Genomic DNA, 22,205 nt, shown 5'->3' with positions numbered 1-22,205 from the left:
CGCTCCCTTTACCGCGAGACACCCAACCCTCGCCGAGTGCGCGCATGCGTGCACGCGCGGGGGCGGACCATAGAGAGTGGGGGTTGTTGTGGTAGAGGGACGGGGGCTAGAGCGTCGAGGCGAGAAGCGGGCGGAGCCGCGGGCGGGGCGAGCCAGTCAGAGTCCGCCAGGAAGCCGAGAGCGAGCCGCGCGGTGTGTCTCCTCCTCCTCCTCCTCCTCCTCGCTCCCCGGACAAAGCCGCCGCGGTCTCCGCCACCACTACCGCCCCCGCCCCTTCGCTTCCCCCCCGCGCCCCCCCTCGCCGCTCACCTCGGAACGAGGCCGCCGCCAGACGCCGCCGCACGGAGCCATGTCGGCCAGCAGCCTCTTGGAGCAGGTAACCGGGGTGGGGGGTGAAACTGGCTGGCGGCGGCGGGGAGCTGGAGGTGCCGCGCTGGGAAAGGCCCCGGCTTCGGGCCTACCGGGCGGCTGTGGTGGGGGGAGCATAAACGGGCAGCGAGGAGGCCCCGCGCGCCCTCCCTCCTCTCCTCGCGTCGCTCCCGTTTCAAACGAACCCCCGCCGTCAAGCAGGGCCCGGCCTTCCTCCCGCCGAAGCCTCCCCGAGGCAGGCGGAGAGGCCTAGGTCTTGCTCTCCGGCTCTTCCCTTCCTTCGCGTCTCCGTCGGACTCGGGGTTCGGGTTCCTCCTCTTTTGGCCTCATCACCTTATGTTTCCCTTTCTTTCTCTTTTTCTCCCCGCCGCTGCAGAGACCTAAGGGCCAAGGCACCAAAGGTGAGTGGAGGGACCAGCCGCCGTGGCGGGACCGGGAGAGATCCAGGAGGGGTGGCCGGGGAGGTGGTGTTTTCCTTTTTTTTTTTTTGGGTGGGGGGGGGAGTGTGGGGGGTGGAAAGGTAGCGCGTTTTCCGTTCATGGAGGCTAAGGGAGGGACGCCTCCCGTCCCATTTTTCGATCGGACCTCTTGTTTCCTGAAAGGCATGCAGGTGAGGCGAGTTCCTGCCGTGCCGCCGTCTCTCCAGGAAACCGTAGCGTGGGTTGCCGCATGGGCAACACACATACGTATCCGTGTGACTTTTGAGAAATAAAATGAAACAGAACGTGGCAGGGAGGAACGCAGCGTGTTTTCCCGTAAGCAATGATGCCCCATTGGGGGAGAAAAACTGGAGGAAGTCGTCATTGCCTTACGGTTTAAAACTTCGTTCTAGCTATATATATATGTGTGTGTGTGGTGTAAGGGAATCCCAAATTAGTTGATTGAGATGAGAGTGATGAGTTATCCCTGGTTAAGAGGGAAAGTGTGACGTATTTAATGGGCTCTTTAATTCGGCAGAGCAAGGAGCTGGGTGCTTGGAAATTAACGTTTTGAGCTAATTGCAGAAGTGAGTCATAGTTAAGAGGGTGCAGTGCACATTAAAAGGTGGCAGTAGCCAGTTTATGTTAGTGGACTGAGGGGGTATTGCATGTTCCCATTTTCTCTAGGCTTCACCCACCCTCAAAGCAAAACCAAAAAACAACAACGAACAAACACAGCAAGTTTTAATAAAAAGATAATGTATGGCTTACTGCTGGGGTAGTAATTGTGGTGCCATCCGGATGTTGTTGGACCCTAATTCTCCAGCATGCATGGGCAGTGGTCAGGTATGATGGGAGTTGTAGTCTAGCAACATCTGGAAACTGCCCCATTGGTTATCCTTGGATTGCAATATGCAGATAACAGCTCAGAAAAGGACCCTTTGACAGCTTTTTCAGGAGGAGATCCTGTAAGCAAAATTGGTGGCAGTGAATAACTGGAGATTGGTGGTTTGCCTGAATATTCAGGCTACAGGAGAAGGAATGGACTCATTAAGTTTCTACAGATCTTTTAAGGTGAACATAAAGGAGAGAAGCTTTAAAAGGCCATATAAATGAGAATAGTTTGTAATGTTAAAAAAAGTTAAGGGGATCATTTCATGGGTTCCAGTTGCAGAACAAAATTCTGCCAAAGCCTGTACCTGTGTTTCTCCCTGCCTCACTTTGAAATGCTTGTGCATATGAGATGGGCTGCTCGAAGGGGAAAGTTCCTATTAATGAAGTTGCTCCTTAACTAAGTTTAAATGTAAAGCTAAAAGATGCTTTATGTGGCTCATGTAGCTGTAAACAGTGTAAAGAGAGTTCAGTTGTGTGTTTGATAATGGCAGCATATACAGGGAGTGATTTGCCCTTTAGTTCCCCAACCTTTACAGTGGAAGGGGGCAGAATTGAAACAGAAGGAAAATTGACATATTTCATTTTCTATGTGCAGAAATAGGGATCAGGTGGCAAGACTTTCTAGGTCACAGGGTGTGGTTTTTAGACAAGATAGAATAAACTATATTGGTATTGAATAATGCTTGTTATACATTTGTTTTTAGTGCAAAATGGATCGGTGCATCAGAAAGATGGATTAAATGATGATGATATTGAACCTTATTTGAGTCCTCAGGCCAGACCGGTGAGTGATAGAAAACGTACCTATTTGTTTAATGGGTGGGGTGCATTATTAGTAATTGTTTCCTTTTCTGCTATCTAGCTTTCAGGATGCCTTTTGGGCTTGTCATTGTACAGTTAACTAACGGCTGACTGAACTGGCAATGCTATATAGATACTCATGTAATTTATATGGAAATGTGCAGTGCAGCATGTGGTAACAACTGAGTGTTAGCTGAACAATGCTTATAAATGTTGCAAACCTAGCATTAAGTAAATAATCCCCCCCCAACTCCTCACCCAGTTCTCCTTAACATGGGTCCTGGTGCAAACTTATTTCAGCTTCCTAAAGGAAGTGTAGACTACATATAAACTTCTATCTCTGTTTTTATCTGTATAAATCGTTTAAGCCTCTTTAGTGGACCAAGGCCACAATCCTCAGCACACTTACATCCTAAATTCTATGCTTGAAATTCTGCAATTAGCTAAACTATAAAGTGCCATTGATTTCACTGGGACTTGCTTTGAAGTAAATGTGCTTAGAATTGTAGAATAAATCAGAGTACAGGATGACTTAGTTCTAGGAGATTTCATTTAGAACACTTACCTTTTTTATCTTCACCAGCAGTTTATTTGTGTGTGAAAGGAGGGGTGCTTGTACTTTAGTTAGATTCAGTCTTCTGATTTAGATGAGAGCTAAACCTTAATATCAGTTTCATTTTGACTACTTAAAGACAGTCGTTATTCTCCCTACTTCTGGAAGGTGTTTAGGTTCACACTGTGGCTGGGATCTGCTGGGAGAGAATTCCATCGTTGTCCAATAATACATTACCGCATGCCATAGTGTATTCTAGTGCACATTTAGCATGATCACGTAGGCACATCTAGTCAGTCTTTGAGTTTGTGACAGGATTAAAGTAGCCTCAAGCTGTTCAGTGCATCCTGGATACATGAGTATCTTGAATTGTTCCCAGAAGACCATTGCCTCTTGAATCATGTTTTAATGTGTTCCCAATCACTAATGTGTCAAGACTAGCTGTAGGCAGGTAAAAACATTGCAGTAGCATTCAAAAAACATTGCAAAAACATTCAAAGTTGCAAAGGCACAACAGGTGACTTTCAATTCTGAATTGATAAGAAGGGGCAGTTGCCTTTTCTGCTGATAACTTTGTGAAAAGTGTTCATGCCACTGAAGCTACAGCTGTATGAACAGATATAAGAACATTCCATGCATGTAAACCTGAGGAACCCAGGGCAGACCACCCCCCATACATGCTGGATGTTCCTATTTTCCTGCAATCAAAGGTCTGCTACTCATCATTACCTCACTTTTATTGGCTTCAGCTCCAGTTGGCTTGTCTGCATCCCGTTCCCCACTTACCCTGGATATCAAGTAAACTGACTACAGGACCTTGGTCGGATGAAAAGAAAAGAGCTGGGTGTTACCAGCGTACTTATGACACCTCATGCCAGGTCTTCACTTGATCTTGCTTAGTGGCCTTATGTTATATATACATGTTAAATAGTAGAGGGTGGAATCCTGTGATGCCTGGAAGTTTACAGGGAGCTGGGTGGTTCATAGTGCTTCAGGAATTCCCTGCCAGGAATGAATGGAAATTTTTGAGTAATTGTGTAAATATCTTACAGGCCTTGTAGTAGTGATAGCAAAACCATGTGATCTGTTCTTCCAGAGCACAGTATGTTGCAATTACTTATTTGTGCCATGGTGAAAAATAATTAGATTTGGGGGCTCAAAAACAGTTTTCCTACTGGACATGATTGAACATTAGAGTGGCAGTCCCAGAAAACAGTCATCTGGATGTATCTAAAGTGATAGGAAAATGGATCTATTTGGCAGCCTGTGACAACTGGCTGGAGTTATCCAGGGTGCTTTCAAGCAGAGCAGAGTCCTGGACAGTCTTAAATCTCATTTGATTTTGCTTAACGCTGATCCTCTCTATCCTGATCATTGCCCAGTGTTTTGTTAATAAAAAAAATGTGCACATGGGTGCTACTTGCGCCTGGGTTCCTATCACCACACCCCTCACAACTGGTAGACGATGCCAACAAAAAGTCAATCAAGATGAGAGGAAGCCCCTAGATGCCAACTTTTAAACTCCGAATTAAAGCATTGCTTTATTTGTGAAGTAGATGTCAACCTAATATTGGTAGGCTTGAGATAACTATGCCTTTGGATGTAGGGAACCTTGATTTTACCACTTCATTAACTGGGCCTTGGTTGTTACATTATAATCCTTAGTCTTCGCCTTGGAAAGTTTGCATTGCTAGATATGGAATGTCATCTAGATATGGAATGTCAACTTTGTACTCTTCAGCTCTTCAATTTCTTAAGTAGTAGGTCTTCTGTAAACAAGAGAGATTTTGTTAAGTAGTGGGTGATTATTGTGGTCAGTTTTGCATTTGGGGCAGTTCAATGACAGTTTACTATCAAGATCAGGGGTAGGCAACCTAAGGTCCATAGGCCGGATGCCTATGGACGCGGCTCAATCACCTTCTCAATCTAGCCCACAGACGGTACAGGAGTCAGCATGTTTTTACATGAATAGAATGTGTCCTTTTATTTAAAATGCATCTCTGGGGCATAGGAATTCGGCTGGAAAAGGTTGCTGACCCCTGATCAAGATCAATGAGGGGTTTTTATGTGCCTACCCCCCTGCCCCCGGTTCTGCAATAAATTTGGGTGTGGGTGAACTGGACCAGTGTCAGTGTTTTGTGAAGTGGAGCACATCCAGCATACAGTGAGCCCAGTGCTATCAGTTTACATCCTTTAGGTGGTGGTGGAACATATTCTTGATTAACTTCAATTAAGATTTAAAAATTCATGGTTTTTGTGTGCAGCAGTATGCTTAGTTATGCCATTAATGCCTGTTTATTTGCTGGCATTAAAAGGAAGAGTTCTGGCAGGCTTGAGAGATATGTTTACACTGTTAAAGCAGTTGGTCCTTGGGGGAGCTGTTTGGTTCCTGGAGTACATCTCAAATGCATAGCCTCAAAAGAGCTTACAGAAGTAACATTTTGCAATGATTATTTAATGTGATGTCATGCTGGCAACTGATATTTCAATTTAATGACAAAGACTTGCAGGTCACAAGTTCATCCAAAGTTAGTGCTAATCAAAATTGACCCATTGAAGTTAATGTGCATAACTAACTTACGTCCACAAATTTCAATGGGTCTTCTCTGAGTTGAACTTAGTTGGATACAACCCTTAGTTTCAAATTTTCACTCTCTTAGCATGTCAGATTCTTCCTTTTCTCACTCTTTGATCAGTTCAGTTATCTGAAAGAAACCACAGTTGGTTTTCCTGCTTCTACGGTGACTGTGTTATGTCCTATTTGAAACTGGCGGGTAGGGAAGCCCAAACTGGACATGAGAATCACCATGAGTGCTCTCAAAAGAAGCAGACATGCTTGTTGTCTGCCGCCCCTCCCCGCCTCACTTCTTGATGATATTTTTAAAAAACATTAACAATGTGGAGTGATATGACATAATCAGTTGCTACTCCTGCCACACATCACACCTGTGATACAAAGTTTTGTAGTGGGTAAACTGAACATTATCATGCCATATGTATTGAGTTGTGTCCAGCTGAACTTTACTAAGAGCAGGCCCACCAAATTTAACAAACTGAACTTCATCGTGGTTATTATTTTCAATGGGTCCAGTCTGAGTAGTACTAGCATTGGATACAAGCCATTATCCTTAAGCATTAGGGAGTTGTGGGTTTGTGACAGCCATGATTTGCCTTTAATGTTATGTTTGGGTCTAAGTCAACACTTAAATGCCATGTAGGTTCCTGAAGCAGAGAGAGGTTGAATTTGCCAACTTTTCATTCTTTTAGTAGCAGCAGTTATGGTACAGATATTATGACATTGGCCATTGATGAGCATACATCACAGAATTATTGTGAATGAATGAGAACTTTCTTGCTTACAGTACAGGTATGGGCGACCTGTGTCTCTCCAGATGCTATTGGACTCCTGTCAGCCGCAGCCAGCATGATTGGGAAGCTGTTGTAGCTGAACAAAATCTGGAGGGTCATAGGTTTCCTATCTGTGCTATAGTACCTAATCCTATGCCAGTCTAAAGGTTAGTGCTGTGAGCGGAAGATTGCACTTCAGTGATCTACAATGCAGCTGCACAAGGCAGAGATGCCACTTACTTTTTGAACTGCTCATAACTTAATATTATTTCTAGAAACCATAAGGTTGTATGTGCAGAACTGCATATGTTCTTCCGCTGTGCACATGGTGCTAAAGAGGCAGTCGGGTATTAATAATTTTAGAAGGTGTGGTCTCCTTGCTTGGCATAAATCAGGCAGTTCTTTCCACCACCTGCAAAGTTTCTTCTCACACATTCAGAAGTGTATGATCCCCTCGCCCTCCATCACAGCTTGTATTCTATTTGAAACCAATAAATATAAGTTGCAGCATTCATGGCACATCCTCTGTAAGGTGTCTGTGTCTTTCGTGGATAGGGGGATGAATTACAGGTCCTACCTTACTGATGACAAGGGAGGAATCCTTGCTGCAGCCTCTGGAAACTGTTCGTTGGCTTATGAAGCATAGCCATGGCCCTTTTCCCAATGTATCTGAATGTTTTTACTTCATTAGTTGAATCTATCCTATGCTTCCTGCAGGGAGCTTCTCCCTGGTCTCCAAAAGCCCTTTGGGCAACTCACCAGTTGCTGCAGAGTGTTGGGCTGGCTCCCAGGTGTAGAGTGACACTGTAAGGTGTTCCCTTGAGCTGGGTGTCCTGTGCCCAGTCTTATAATCTACTCAGACTACACAGCAAAATACATGAAGTTTAAATGGCTTTGAAATCTGAGACTTGTCAAATACAAAACTACTCAATCTTGTAGGTCCAGAGACAAAGATTATATCCTTTCATAGCTTGTTGCTGTTCTCACCTTATGTGGGTCTGCTGAAAAAGTAAAATGGGCTGAGAGATGTTTAAATGAGAACACTTTATCAAGAAGGAATGTTTCTGCTGCTGTGGGGTCGACAACTTATATTGTAGCTGAGTGATCAAATAACTTTCACCTATGATCTTGCATTCTAGAACAAGATGAAGCTTTAGGCAAATTACTTAGTATCTCAACCTAGTCTGCCTCACTACTTTGGGCTTCTTCATGGAAGATCAAGAGACATACAAAAATTCATGGGTGCTGTCCAACAGCTGTGCACATCTTATTATGGCTTGTACAGGGGGAACTCTAAATGTGCCCACTAACTGGAGTGTGGGTTTTGTCTACATTTCTTTAAATTTTATACTTACTGGTAGATCATAGAAAATGCATTATTCTTTCTTATTGGTAGAGTAGGGTGCAATGTAAGGTTAATTCTTAGTTATTGGTAGAGACTCTGGGTATAAACCCCAGAAACAGCTTAACAACTTCAAATAATAAACACATAATTAAAAACTATTCTGAACTTTATTTGGATTTTTAAATTTGGAATTGTAGTGAATTTTCAACCCACACTCAAGTGGAAAGAACACAGTTAAAATACAACCTGATCAGAACTCTTTATCAGTGGTAAAATATACTGATCTTGATAATGTCTTGGGCTAAAGTCATTAATGTGCTAGTGCTTTGTGAAGCACCAACCAGATACTTTCAAATGTGTGAGCTACTTTGGATCCTAATGTTTTCTGAGCCCAAATGCATGTAAGTTTAAACTGCACCAAATTATTTAGAAAGAAAAAAAGAGTTGCAAGAACTGAGCCCTCCCTTCACTTTTTCATTTTTGTTTGAAGTAGTTACTTATATAAATTTTGTTAAATATATAAATTTTGATTGTAATAAAACCTCCAAGTGCCTTTGTAAGGAAGTATTAAGTCTTATCAGCCTGGTAACCATGTAATAGTCATAATTTGAAACCTGTTAATTGCTTTCTTTTCTTCACTGGTATCAATATGCCAACAACCTTTGATTGTATCAATGGTGCCTGCTGCACTCATCAATTTACTTAGCCTTAATTGTGATTACTTTTAGTACAGTGGTTTGAGAAGAGTAGCAATTGAATGCTTTAAATGGACCAGCTGATCTTAGTGTATATCCTGCTAACACACAATATAGGTAAGAAGTGCAAACACCACATGTGCTAGACAAGTGGGAACATTATGGAATATCTTTGTGGTTTAAGGTAAAATGCAGAATGATCCAATTTTCACTGATACTTTAAAACCAATACAGTGGTACCTCGGGTTACATACGCTTCAGGTTACAGACTCTTCTAACCCAGAAATAGTACCTCGGGTTAAGAACTTTGCCTCAGGATGAGAACAGAAATTGTGCTACGGCGGCAGCGGGAGGCCCTTTTAGCTAAAGTGGTCTTCAGGTTAAGAACAGTTTCAGGTTAAGAAGGGACCTCCGGAACGAATTAAGCACTTAACCCAAGGTACCACTGTAGCTTATTTTTAATTTTATTATTTCATTTGTCAGTGCTTTGTACAATAAAAAGTCTCAAAGCAACTTGACGAAAGTGTTCAGTGTTAGCCACAGGTTTCAGTAAATAGGCTTGCCTTGTGGGGGAAAGGTCTGTGGAAAGCATATATTGTTTCATGCTGCAATGTGCTATTCATTTAACTGTTCAGTTCTTGCTTTTCTCTTCCAGAACAACGCGTACACTGCAATGTCTGATTCCTATATGCCGAATTACTACAGTCCATCCATTGGATTCTCCTACTCTTTGGGTGAAGCTGCTTGGTCTACAGGGGGTGATCCACCAATGCCCTACTTAACATCTTATGGACAGATAAGCAATGGAGAACCTCACTTTCTCCCAGATGCCATGTTTGGACAGCCAGGGGCCCTTGGCAGCACACCATTTCTTGGACAGCATGGCTTTAACTTTTTTCCAAGTGGAATTGACTTCTCAGCTTGGGGCAATAACAGTTCTCAGGGGCAATCAACTCAAAGTTCTGGATATAGTAGCAACTATGCTTATGCACCAAGCTCATTGGGTGGAGCCATGATTGATGGACAGTCTGCTTTTGCTAGTGAGACCCTGAATAAGGCACCTGGCATGAATACCATTGACCAAGGGATGGCAGCTTTGAAGCTAGGCAGCACTGATGTAGCAAGCAACGTCCCAAAAGTTGTTGGCTCTGCTGTTGGCAGTGGGTCTATTGCCAGCAATATTGTAGCTTCCAATAGCTTGCCTCCAGCTACCATTGCTCCTCCAAAGCCAGCATCCTGGGCTGATATTGCCAGCAAACCTGCAAAACAGCAACCCAAGTTGAAGACCAAGAATGGCATTGCAGGGACAAGTCTTCCACCACCTCCCATAAAACATAACATGGATATTGGAACTTGGGATAACAAAGGGCCAGTGACAAAAAATGCTTCCCAGGCTTTAGTTCAGAATATTGGTCAACCACCAACCCAAATATCTCCCCAACCGATGGGTCAGCAAATGAGTAACAGCCCTCCAGCTGTGCAGCCTTCTGCTGGACAACAGCCACAACCCCTGCCACCTCCACCACCCCAACCAACTCAGCTGCCAGTGCAGCAACAGGCAGCTCAGCCTGCCCGCTGGGTTGCACCTCGTAACCGTGGCAATGGGTTTGGCCAGAATGGAGTGGATGGTAGTGCAGTTGGACAGTCTCAGACCACTTCTGGTTCTGCCCCTTCGGAGCCACACCCAGTCTTGGAGAAGTTGAGGTCCATCAACAACTATAACCCTAAGGATTTTGACTGGAACCCGAAACATGGTCGGGTTTTCATTATCAAGAGTTACTCTGAGGATGATATCCACCGTTCCATTAAATATAACATCTGGTGCAGTACAGAGCATGGTAATAAGAGACTGGATGCTGCTTACCGCTCCATGAATGGAAAAGGTCCTGTTTACTTACTTTTCAGTGTCAATGGCAGTGGTCATTTCTGCGGAGTTGCAGAAATGAAATCTGCTGTGGACTACAACACATGCGCAGGCGTGTGGTCCCAGGACAAATGGAAGGGACGCTTTGATGTCCGGTGGATTTTTGTGAAGGACGTTCCCAACAGCCAACTGCGGCACATTCGCCTAGAGAACAATGAGAATAAACCAGTGACCAACTCCAGGGACACTCAGGAGGTTCCTCTGGAGAAGGCTAAGCAGGTGCTGAAAATCATTGCTACTTACAAGCACACCACTTCCATCTTTGATGACTTCTCACACTATGAGAAACGCCAGGAGGAGGAGGAAAATGTGAAAAAGGTAACTTGCCAAACTGCCAGGATTTGGTAGGGAGTAGAAACAAAGGGGAGGAATTAGGTGTGATTATATGAGATAAAGTTGACCGTGGCCTCCTCCTTATAAGTGAGTTTGAAGGGGGTGTCATTGCTGTGTAAACATTTATTGAGAAGCTTGTGTAGCATACAAATACATTATATTGGAATACTGTTAGCAAACTTCAAATAGGCCTCTTTCCACTGACACACAGTGAAAGGGCTAGATGAGGGTTCTTGCAGTCTTATTCATGTGTGACTTTAACGAAGATCAGATTGTTGATCTTCAGTGAAAAGTGTGACTGCATTTTTGTTTTTGGCCAAAACGTTTAATATGATTTCCCCATTTTGTACTTGCAATTTGTATTTCTATAGCTATGGTCTTTTGACTCGAGCAATAAAATTAACTTGACATCTCTAAAAGATATGCTGAGGAAAGTTTTGCTTCTTGGGTGGTTGGTGAGAAGATGCTAATAAATGGGAAGTAGAAACATAGGGCAGGATCCAAATACCTACTTTGGGCATGTCCAAGGCATTGAGATGACATCTGGTGGAATACTTGACTTCTGAATAGGAGGCCCTTATTTCATATCAAACTGCTTATGAAACTTCACTGTTTCAAAAGAGGCATGTCATATGACATGAGGATTGCCTTTTTAGGAACACAAGTCCATACCTCTGTTGGGCATCGGAAGCCAGTTGCATTCGTTTTCTTATGTAGGTCTTTGAAAGATACTTTATATACATCAGGAATGGGGAATCTCTGGCCCTCCAGATATTGTTTGACTCCAGCTCTCATAATCTTTGTCTATTGGCTGAGCCAGCTGGGGCTGATGAGTAGTCCCAACAACATTTGGAGGGCTGCAGGTGCCCAATTCCTGGTACAGAGTAAGGATGAAATCCAGTGCTGCTGTTCTGCTTGCCACCCTGGGTTGGAGGACTGAAGGGGAAATAAAGGATTTTCCTCCCTATCTCCTTTGCTGGATCAGAAACACGTGGAATGACAGCATTAACAGTAAAACAAATCCTGTGACATCTCAAAGACTAACACATTTATTATGCCCTAAACTCTTCACAAGATAGACTCCCTTCACCAGATGCATGTATGGACTAGCATAATTGCATAATTCCAAATGTATGCCACTGTAAACCAGCATAAGTGTTTGCTCCTCCTTTTGGTATACATAAGTGCAGGTTTTCTGGCACTGATGATGAAGAAATGGTTGTAACCTACCCTAGGACCTCATGGTGAAGGGCAGGTTATAAATGGATTGAGTAATAATAGGGCACACTCTCTTTAAAAAATGTTGCATGGGAAAGGTTAATGTGCACAACCACCTATGGGTCTCGGGTTACTTCGCGAACCTTGAAGGGTGTTGTTTTTTTAAAGACTGAAATACGACCTCCATCATTTTTACAACAGTGGCTTATGAGGCACCTATGTTGTAAAAATGCAATGAGCAAGGAAGCAAAACTAAGTGGGCAAAATAGACCTTGGAGGTGCTTATGTTTATGGTTTGTAGAACTTCAAAGAAGTTGCAGGAAGGAAGAATGGCAGAGTAGTACAAGTATATTAATTCTTTCAAGTCCAGTGGGTACTTGATGGTTTCAGGCACTCCTTTTAAAAATGGCAGTACTTTTGTTAAAATTCAGCTTATGTATTAACAGCAATGCGGACAATGTTAAAAGCTGATACGCTGCTGGAAAAGCATGCTTTTAAGTTAAAAGCTCCATGAGTTGCCTTTTGTTCCTTCTTGGAGTTAGATCAGTGGGCCCTCAAATGGACAAGTAAAAACAGTATTATTGTGTCCCTAGTATTGTCTAAGCAAAGTGATTTTTTAAAAAAAGCCTGTACATTTGTTTTATATAAGACTGCCACCGTCTGAGAAGTACATTAAAAGTGGTTTGGTTTGTAATAGTTCAGTGTTTAGCATATCAGTTTTGGATGTGTGCTCCATGTTATGAGAATCTGACCCTAGCCATGAATAGGCAGAAACTCTTTAAGTGGAAGCTGACTTTTACTTTTAATGGAATGTAGTAATAGTAATGGTTTTAAGCAGAAGTGGTGCATGTCATCCTCTGTAGCCTGTTCTGTTGGCTTCTGGAGAAGAACTTCCCCATCTAAGTTGTCCAGGCACCTGTAAAGTGGCATAAGGCTTATTGGTCCACTGTCATTTGTAACAGAGGTCGTTTTTCAAAGAGCTTGTTGTCTTGACAGTTGGCAGGAAGATGGTAAGAGATTCTCCATCCCCGCTCTTTGAAAGATCAACACTTCAATTTGCCTGATGTGTAACTTTTTAAAGCTACAGTTAATTTCATTGGTTGGGGATCCACCTAATACTGTAACTCCTCCAGTGCTACTTTGACATGGTAATATTGGGAAAACTTGTATTTTCAAGGGGCTTTAGATTTATAACAATATTCTGTGAAACTGTAGCACCCTAACAGCAGTCAGAAAGTAGGGATACAGTCAAACCTCTGTTCCCAAACTCCTCCGTTGTTGAACGTTTTGGCTACCAAATGCTGAAAACCCATAAGTAAGTGTTCTGGTTTTTGAAGTTTTTCGGAAGCGGAACGTCCAACACTGCTTCCGCTTGAGTGCAAGAAACTTTTGCAGCCAATCAGAAGCCGTGCCTCAGTTGTCAAACGTTTCAGAAGCTGAACGGGCTTACGGAACGGATTATGTTCGACAACCGAGTTTTGACTGTACAGTCTTAAACCCAGGCAAGAGCAGCTGTTTTTTGTATTCTCATGAACCACTTGTTGTTCCAAGCAGTGTTTGGGGGGCAGAGGAATATTTTGCTACACAACCAACTTCTTTATGAGTGATCAGGTTCTATAATAAAGCACCACCTGGCAGCAAGTGTGAAACATTTTTATGAGTTCCTTGCTGTCTTGCATATCTGAGACATCATATGTAAAACCAATAGAAAGCTGTAATGAGTGGAACATCTCTTAAAAAATAGTTTCAGAAGTCATGGTGAGAGAAGCTCTTAATGTTTTACCACATCCTTATGAAAATGTTCTCAGGATGGATAAAATTGGATCATAGGAACCTGGGAAGCTGCAAGTTAGAACATTTGTCTACTCCGCCTGCAGCTCTCCAGGGTCTCAGGCAGGTGGTCTTCCCCATAACCTGCAACATGATCCTTTAACTGGAGGTGTCAGACATTGAGCCTAGGACCTGCTGCATGCAAAGCATGTTCTGCACTACTGAACTGTGGTCACATGCAGTATCAGGATCATCGGCTGCCAGTTGGCCATCTCTGCCTAACATGACCTACTTGGAAGTAAATCTCAGTGAAATTGGTAAGCTTTTAATGTGCCACAGTACTCCATTGTTGATAGAAAATATTTGTTCATCTTTTTTAGAGCTCTGGACTATGTAAGCAACGTACATACTGTACATACTGTTTAGAGCTTTAAGAATTTGCCTAAAAATTTGCATTCTGCAATGGCATTTTTTGTTTTTGGCTGCCCAGAGTTCTCTCTGCATATCTCAGAGCAATGTTTCTCAAACTTAGGTCTTCAGCTGTTTTTGGACTACAACTCCCATCAGGAAGTTGTGGTCAGGGATGATGGGAGTTGTAGTCCAGCAACACCTGGAGGCCCAAGTTAGAGAAACACTGTGAAGGTGAGAAGCCCAGAGGAGTGGGCATAATCACATGGAGACTCGCACACCTCTGATAGCCTCAGCAGCTATTTAGGTGAGCATTTTTTCCTTAGAGAGTTATTTGGAGAATACGCCTTTCAAGAGGCCTGTCTCCCATTCATACTTAATGAAGAAAGCCTTCTCTGTTCTATGGTTATTGATAGTTATAATCAATAAAATAGCAGGATAAGTAAAAAAAACAAACAACCCCAACCCCACAAAAATGAGTGCTCAGAACTTCATTCAAGCAAGTATAGAAAAACTGTAAATTCCCTGGTCTGGTGATGACTAAGTGAGGAACTATGGACTGTGAAGACCACCTTTCACTTAAGGGAGCTCCATTCCTCCAAAAATATCAGAAATGTAAATCACTGAGTAGTCACATTCTATGAATACTATACCTGAGCACTTGGAACTTGGTTGCTGAGCGTTCAGTGACTTACACATTTGCTTTGCTCTGATTCAGAGTGTTCAGATTTGCTCCCTTTTTCTTTTGTGCTGCTCCCAAAGCTAGTGTGTTTAGAAGAGATGATTGATTGTAACAAAAGTGGAGTCAAAGGGGAGCTTGTGGCTTAAAGACACTCCTATACCTCTGTCATTTGAACACTGTTCTTAGTCCTCAAGCCAGTTGCTCTGGCCTCTATTTGGGACTAGATTTAAGGGGCTTGAACTTTGCCCTTCAGTCAGAGCCATAGCCAAGCTAGACTTGCTGTTCCTTCTTGCAGCAGGATGGTTTGAACAGTAAGCAGGCAAACTATATTTCAGAATCCTGTGATGAAGCCTGGTTTGTAGCATTAGAGTTCAGAAAGCTCTTCACTACTTTTCCTGATTTTGCCACTACTTAAATTTCAGTTGGGGTAATAACACTAGCAAGTGCCTCAATCTCCTTACCAGATCCCCTTAGAATATTCTCTGTTTTTTGTGTGTACCTAATTCTACAGGCTTGGATTTGAAAGTAAATTTTGGCAAGTTGCTAACAGAGGGCTAGTTGCCTTCATATGGGGGAAAGGCCATAGCTCAGTGACAGAGCATCAACAGGTCCAGCATTTTCAGTTAGGTCTGGAAATGTCTTCTGTCTGAAACCCTGGAGAGCTACTGCATGTCAGGGTAGACAATACTGAAATAGATGAACCAGTCAGGCAATTTCCTATGTTCCTGTGATTGTTTTAAAAACATTTCTTTAAAAACAAGTGAAGATACCGTTTTTTTCAGTCTATAAGACGCCCCCATGTATAAGACTCCCTATTTTTAGCGACTCAATTTAAAGAAAATGAGGGGAGATGGCCCAGAGTTGTTGCTTCTCCTCCCACCCATGCAGCTGCGAGCTTCTCCCCCCCCCCCCACGTTTCCCACGTGTAGTGGCATCAGGGGAAGTTGCGTTCCTGCCAGCCGGCGGGCAGGCACACCGCTTCTCCCCCCCCCCCCCACGCAGCTGCGGGCAGGAAATACTCCCTAGATTGTTTCCGGCTCCCTGTGGCATTGGGGGAAGTTGTGCTCCCGCTTCTGCCCCCCATGCTACTATCTGTGTATTGGATGACCCCAGTTTTTTAACATGATTTCTGAGTCAAAAAAAACCTTGTCTCATACACGGAAAAACATGGTAAGAGAAATATGAGCATGATGGCCACGGTGCAGAATTTCACAGATGAAAATAACTTAAGAGAGCCAGCATGAGGCAGTGGTTAGAGTAGGCTGCAGGGGAGACCCGCCTTGAAACTCACTGGATGGCCTTGGGGCAGTTGCTTTCTCTTAGCCCAGCTTTTCCTTCCACTGTCTGGTGCGCTCCAGGTGTTGCACTCCATTTCCCAGTGCCTCTGAACATTTGCCCATGCTGGCTGGGGCTGATAGGAGCTGGGTAATTTTGGCTTACCCTAATCCAACACAGAAGGTTATTTGTGAGGATAAAATAGAGTAACCTATATCCATGTTGATTGAGTAGGATACAAATGCAGAAAATGTCATTTACCTATTTTGTAAGAGTCCTGCAGCTCTGTTGGCACAATGCAACCTCTTCTTCCTCTCCTGTTCCTTCCAGTCCCCTGTTCACCCTCAAAATCAGTGCTGGAGATTTGGGGGACCTTCCAGAGCAGTTTTTTGGGGCACATGTGTGAAGGAGAGAAAAGGAAAATGCTATTGCACCAGTGGAACTCAATTGGTGCAGCATTGACGCAACCTTCAGTTCCTTATAGGTCTTTCTCCTTACCTCCCCACCCCCTGCCATTAACTCAGTGCCCAAAGCATAGTCAGTATTTGTACAATACGTAATTAAAATAGTTTGTGAGACACTATTCATTCTAACTTCTGATAGGACTTCAAAGTGTATTAATGCTACCAATTCTTAAAAGCATCTCTAAATAGCACCTCATGTCTGTCACGTTTTTGCTTCCTGAAATAAAGTTGCAAAAAGTTTCCTTACTCTGTTGTTTCTGAAAGGTTGTTTTGAAGGTATCTTACTAGGATTTGTTAAGAAGCATCACTGCCATTTTAGTTAGGAGTTTGGTGTAATGTACTCAGTCAGGGTTGGAAGCCTCATGCCCGGGGACTGAATGTGGCCCTCCAGGCTTCTCTGTTTGGCCCTTGGTGCTTTCTCTTTGGCTACTCCCCTCTTCAACCTGCCCCCCCCCAACTTGTGCTTCTTCATGCCTTCTTTGGGTGTCTGTGGCTGGCATGTGTTGTTGAACTTTGATAATGTCTCTTTCTTGCCTGGACAGTGGATGTAGAGATGAGCATGTGGGATAAACACGTGGCCATATAAAAACCTCTGGCTTTTCCCTGGCAAGAATGTAGCCTACTACACAACCAGAAAAGTCACATCCACTGTGCTGCCTCCTTTTGCCTCTAGTTCCTTCCTTGTGCCATGCATGCAGCCCTTGAAAAGATCTATGAAAGAATGTGGCTATCAGATTTTTCCCATCCCTGTTCTACATTATGATAACTGCCATGCCATTGGCTCACAATGCATTCCCTTGTGTACAAAGTTTTATTTGCAAAAGTGGAAAGCACTTCTTTTGAAGGCAAATCAAAGCTGCTTGTGAGGGTTTGTCCCATCAAACACTTTAGCATATGTCATGGGTTGGTGAAGTTGACGAAATCTTGAGGGCTGTCTTGAAAAGCACTTCTGCTTAGATGCTTGAGCAAATGTGTTTTGGACACAAGCCATTGGCTATTAAGCAATTTGCAAACCATGGTTTGGCTGATGGGGCTGTGTCTCAAGTTCCCATGTTCCCTATTCCTCTTGCACACTCAGATTTCCTGATTCAAAGTGAAGGAGGGCACCTCTGCTTTGTGTAACCATAGTATAGTTGCACAAATCAGTTTGTTCAGTTTTGGATATGCTGACACACCGTGGTTTGCCGGAAGTGGGGAGTGAATTGGAACATAGGAGAGGAGAAACATGCAACGTGAAAGCATGATTCCAGTGACCTAAGCATAGTTGAATTTTTACATAGAACAAGCTGAAGAGTGTAGCTATTGGGACAAGATGGCTGACGAGAATTTTACATACATTTACATACAACATCTTAGTTGGGCCCCTAGTCCGTTACTTTGTTTGCATTGATAGTGTACATACGTTCTTCTTCCAGAAGAGAGAACTTTCATATGCATAAGGCATCAGGTTTGGGAATATGACAGATTATTTGCCCCTAGCATTTGTTTTCAAGGCTATTATCAGTGCAATGAAAGCTAATAGCATTAATTGCTTTCTAGGTGCTGTACAACGATGACTTCATTCAAATTATGGTAAATCTATATAATTTGTATGGTGATAAATCTATCAGAAGCTAAATTCTTATATAGTATTTGAAATGCTGTGTTAGATAGCTAATGCATTATAGAAGTTTCAGATTGGCTTTAGTGTTTATAGTAACTACACTCAATTTGTAGAAAACACATGGTTGTGGGAATCAAGCGGTAGAGGGCATCACCTCCAGGACTTAAACTAGATAGGCAGAGCTTGGCCACAGATCTTGAATTCTGGATTACAGCTAGGTTGCAATAATCCCATGGTTTGTGTTCAGTGCTTGTCCTACTCGAAGTATACCCACTGAAGTTAATGGATATTACTTGCTTGGTTTCATTTATTTAAATGGGTCTCCTCTGAGTGGGACTTACTTGGATACAACCTAAAGTGGTGTTTGTGATCTTTCCCTTGAAGACTCTGGATACCTTTTTATATAGGACCACTTTTCTGTACCATGTTTTAACACAGTCCCAAACTAGGTTACCATGAATTAAACAATTTAAAAATGTAATGCATAAAATTGCAGAAAAAATTTAATAAAGCGGTTAAAACAAAAACACACTTTCAGTAAAATCCCTAACACCTGGTAGAATAAAACATTTTCACTTGTCTCTGAAACAAGATTGAGAAAGAATGTTGTTGGGCTCTCAGGCAAGATTGATTAATTAAAATTAGCAAAAAGAAAAAACAGTTTATGGTTATTACTGTTGTTATTGTTTTTAACCTCCTTCCACAAATTTTCCAGTATATTAAATGTGAAAAAGCTAACATCATTTAAATCAAGCTTCCTGTTGATTCACCTTCATACATTTCCTAAACTATGGCACAAATCTCTCAACTAAATTATGTTAACTTGCAACTAGCTAGAGTATTACACTGCTTTAGTCTTAAAACCAGGCGTTGCATCTTCACCACACTGTATACCCTCTAAAGCAGTCTTTTTTCTGGTGTCCTGGTGTTCTTCAGATATTTTGGACCACAACTCCCATAATCCCTGACCTGCTGGCTGGAGTTGATAAAAGTTGGAGTTCAAAACATCTGGATGGCACCAGGTTGGGGAAGGCTGCAGCAGGGTGTTGTGGGATGGAATTAGATCAGGAATGTCTACATGCAGGATGTTCTAAAGGAAACATTCTGGAATAGTATACCTGATATGATTTCCAAAACAAAAGACAACACTGGATAAATTATGGAAGGATATCTTACTCAGTTGCAGCTGTGATCCATTGAGATCAGAAAGGATGTACTTTACCTTACATTTGCTTTTTGCTCTGGAGAAGTAATTTTCTTGCCGATAAGTAAAATTCCAAATTTTGTCCCAAGTCAGGTGGTCTTCCCATGTAACCTGTGTCTGCTCTTCTACTTACTCTGTGATAGATAACATCTTGCAGCATTACCTCTTCGGTCATCCTCTTCTGACAGTGTTGAGGGCTGAGTCCTAGATTGTTTTTTCCTGCATTCGGTTGTTCCTGTGTTTCATCAATAGCCTTAAGGGAAAGTGGAATTAATAGCCTTTCCCCATAGATTATAGTCCTGTCTTTCACATTCCTGTTTGACAGAGGAGTAAAAGAGACAATTGGGGTTTCCCTATGGTAATCTGGTTGGCCACAAAGGGAATGACATGGCGGATAAGATAGGCTTATAGTTTCACCCAGCAGAGCTTTTCTTTTCTTACAACTTTGCCAAGACCATCTAGAAAGTTAATGAAAAAATGGGGATTTGAACTGTTGATAGGTAATGGCCTATTGAATAGGCTGGCCTATCAAAAGTCTAGCATAGTTCAGCAAAGTGCCCAGGCAAACGTCTGTGATGGAGTACAAACTTAAAACATCAGTACAATTTCCATTAAGGAGCTTTGCATTAGTATGTAACTTAAAGCTTGTCTCTGCATTCCTTTAGATTTATATGGGAGCAGAGTCTGCTCTGTTGGCATCCCTGCCTTGGTATCAAACATGTGATAACCAGCTGACATGATGTTCTCAGTAGCCTGAAGGGATCAGTTATGCCTGAATAGTAAAGGGATTTCTTTGCACTCTTCCTGAAGTGCTGCTACTTAGCAGCGTAGCCTTCATCTTTTAGATGGGATGCATGCTGAGTGTCCTGCAATATATAGGTTCAGACCACATTAACATTCTGCTTTTAGCGGTTAAATTATAAAATGATCAGGTAAATGGAAGGTGCAGCATGATTACATATAGCTTGTTCACATAAATGGAATGGAATGCAGCTAAATTCTATCCTGACACCTTTTGAGTGGGAGTGTTGTGTTTTCAGTTGCCATCACCTCTCGAGAGCTTTATGCCTTCATAGCTTAGTTTTCAGTTGGTGTGTTGATAGCACACTTTATACCAACTATTGCATTGCCACTTGTTTACTAATTTTTTCACAATGTAAAAAAGGAAGAAGAAACAGAAATTACCACTATCTGGTTCTGGGGTAGCCAACATTGTGCTCTCCAGGTGTTGTGAATGACAACTCCCATCAGTACTAGCCAGCATGATCAATGGTCAGGGATGACTGGAGTTGTGGTCCACAACATCTAGAGGGAGCCACGTGCCTACCCTGATCTAGTTAAGGTCCAAAAAATTGCTGATTGTTAGAAATATTGGGGTCTCTAGGAGGACGCAGACCCAAGTGAATGTTTTTCATGATACAGACTGGCTTGCTTCAAAAGATGTTTTAGGGATTAAAATGTGCACAAAGCAGGTGCTGTCTGGTATATTTGGAATATGAGGAGGTAGCTCAGCTCAGCTGAATATCCACAGAATGACTCTCATCCTAAGTCATTAACCTATTCAGCAGTGAAAATAATACTATTAAAAGTTTTACAAAACTGCCGTGCCACTAACCGCCGCCTTTCTGTCTCTCTCTCCTGCAGGAACGTCAAGGCCGTGTCAAGTAAAATGCTGAGCCCTTCCACAGAGACTGCAGCAGACATGCTGCAACATGGATATCTTTCAGAAAGGACGAAAAACTACACCAGAGAAAATTAGAACTTGTTTCATTGACTTCATACAAACTCTTATAAACTTACAGTTTTAAAAAAAGTATTGGAATTTCACAAGAGACATAGGACTTAAAAACAAAAACAAAAAAAACCCTTCTAGGTAGAGTAGAGGTGAAAACTGTCCCCTTTCTTTTGGCTTTGGTTGTGATTTCAGAGCATACGCTTTGTTTTTTTGTCTTTTTACTATGTTGATCGGATTTTAAAGTCCGCAAGTGGCATATGCCTTTTTCTCTAATTTTTAAACCTGCCGCTTCCCTGGTTTCCTGGCCTTCTAAACCTCTCTTCCCTCTGTTTTTTTTTTTGACATTTGCACTTGGAACACCGAGTTGTGACTTTCTTTTGGACATCTACCATGGAAAGTGGAATAAATAACATTTTTTCCATGGACTGGAAGAGGAATTTTATGAAGAATTTGATTTTTTATGCCTAGAAGATTTGAATGGAATCTGTCGGCAAGGTCGTGTCTGAGGGGTGGTTCATTTTCTCTCAAAGTCAAATACGAAGAGTCCTAAGAAATGTTCTGTTCTTGTGCATTATATGGATTACAGATTAAGTCTGGCTTGATTTGATTTGAAGGCTGAGAACAGTGGTAAAAACTTGTTTGTTTACAGGAACATTAATTTTGGAAGAAAAATATTGTAAACTGTGTAGTGAATGTTTCTTCAGTTTTCTTGTTAAGCCAATGAGGAATGGGCGCTGCCTTTCTTTCACCATTAATCACTTCTCAATAATAAACATGAGATCCTGTTGAGCATCACTTTTTGGCCCCTTAGTTTTTAGTCCGTAGGCCACTGCTTTAGCGCTTTGTGCACAGCAACGAGAAGCTTCAATATGAGGAATAAAAGCGGGTGTGATGAACTTCAGTGAGGCTTTCCAGCCTCTAGTTCATTGGCTAGTTCTGGTCTTTCTCTTTTAAGAATTCACTTCTCAGGGAGTTGCTGCCTGACTATTATCTTAACACCAAAGGTGACCCCTACTCTAAAGCAAGTAGCATTTATGAGGTCTCCTTTTACAGGCCAGGTGTTTGTAATTGCAGACCTGCTTTACATCACAGTGGTGGTCTCTTTGATATTGGGGGATGATTTGTTTGTTTGGTGGTATGGGGCATTTCCGCCTACGTAAGTGAA

The 22,205-nt window shown here is 42.5% G+C and overlaps 1 protein-coding gene across 4 annotated transcripts; it reads left to right on the top strand.

The window, feature by feature from the left end:
* The first annotated feature begins 118 nt into the window (after positions 1–118).
* On the top strand, positions 119–21,835 carry YTHDF2 (YTH N6-methyladenosine RNA binding protein F2). Of its 4 annotated transcripts, XM_081869041.1 has the most exons (7): positions 119–376; positions 746–770; positions 2,387–2,466; positions 3,786–3,914; positions 9,080–10,666; positions 18,038–18,070; positions 20,950–21,835. In XM_081869041.1, the coding sequence occupies exons 1-7, from the start codon at positions 350–352 to the stop codon at positions 20,971–20,973; spliced, it is 1,905 nt and encodes a 634-aa protein (XP_081725167.1). In that variant the 5' UTR covers positions 119–349; the 3' UTR covers positions 20,974–21,835. The 4 variants fall into 4 exon arrangements, with proteins under 4 accessions (XP_081725167.1, XP_081725169.1, XP_081725168.1 ...); XM_081869043.1 differs by lacking the exon at positions 3,786–3,914 and having other exon boundaries at positions 120–376; XM_081869042.1 differs by lacking the exon at positions 18,038–18,070 and having other exon boundaries at positions 121–376.
* Positions 21,836–22,205: the final 370 nt, after the last annotated feature.

This window comes from Podarcis erhardii, assembly GCF_964252035.2.
Source record: "Podarcis erhardii genome assembly, chromosome: 7".
In the NCBI taxonomy this organism is placed as follows: Eukaryota; Metazoa; Chordata; class Lepidosauria; order Squamata; family Lacertidae; genus Podarcis; species Podarcis erhardii.
Note: the sequence above shows the minus strand (reverse complement) of the source record. Positions and strands in the feature narration are given on the sequence as shown.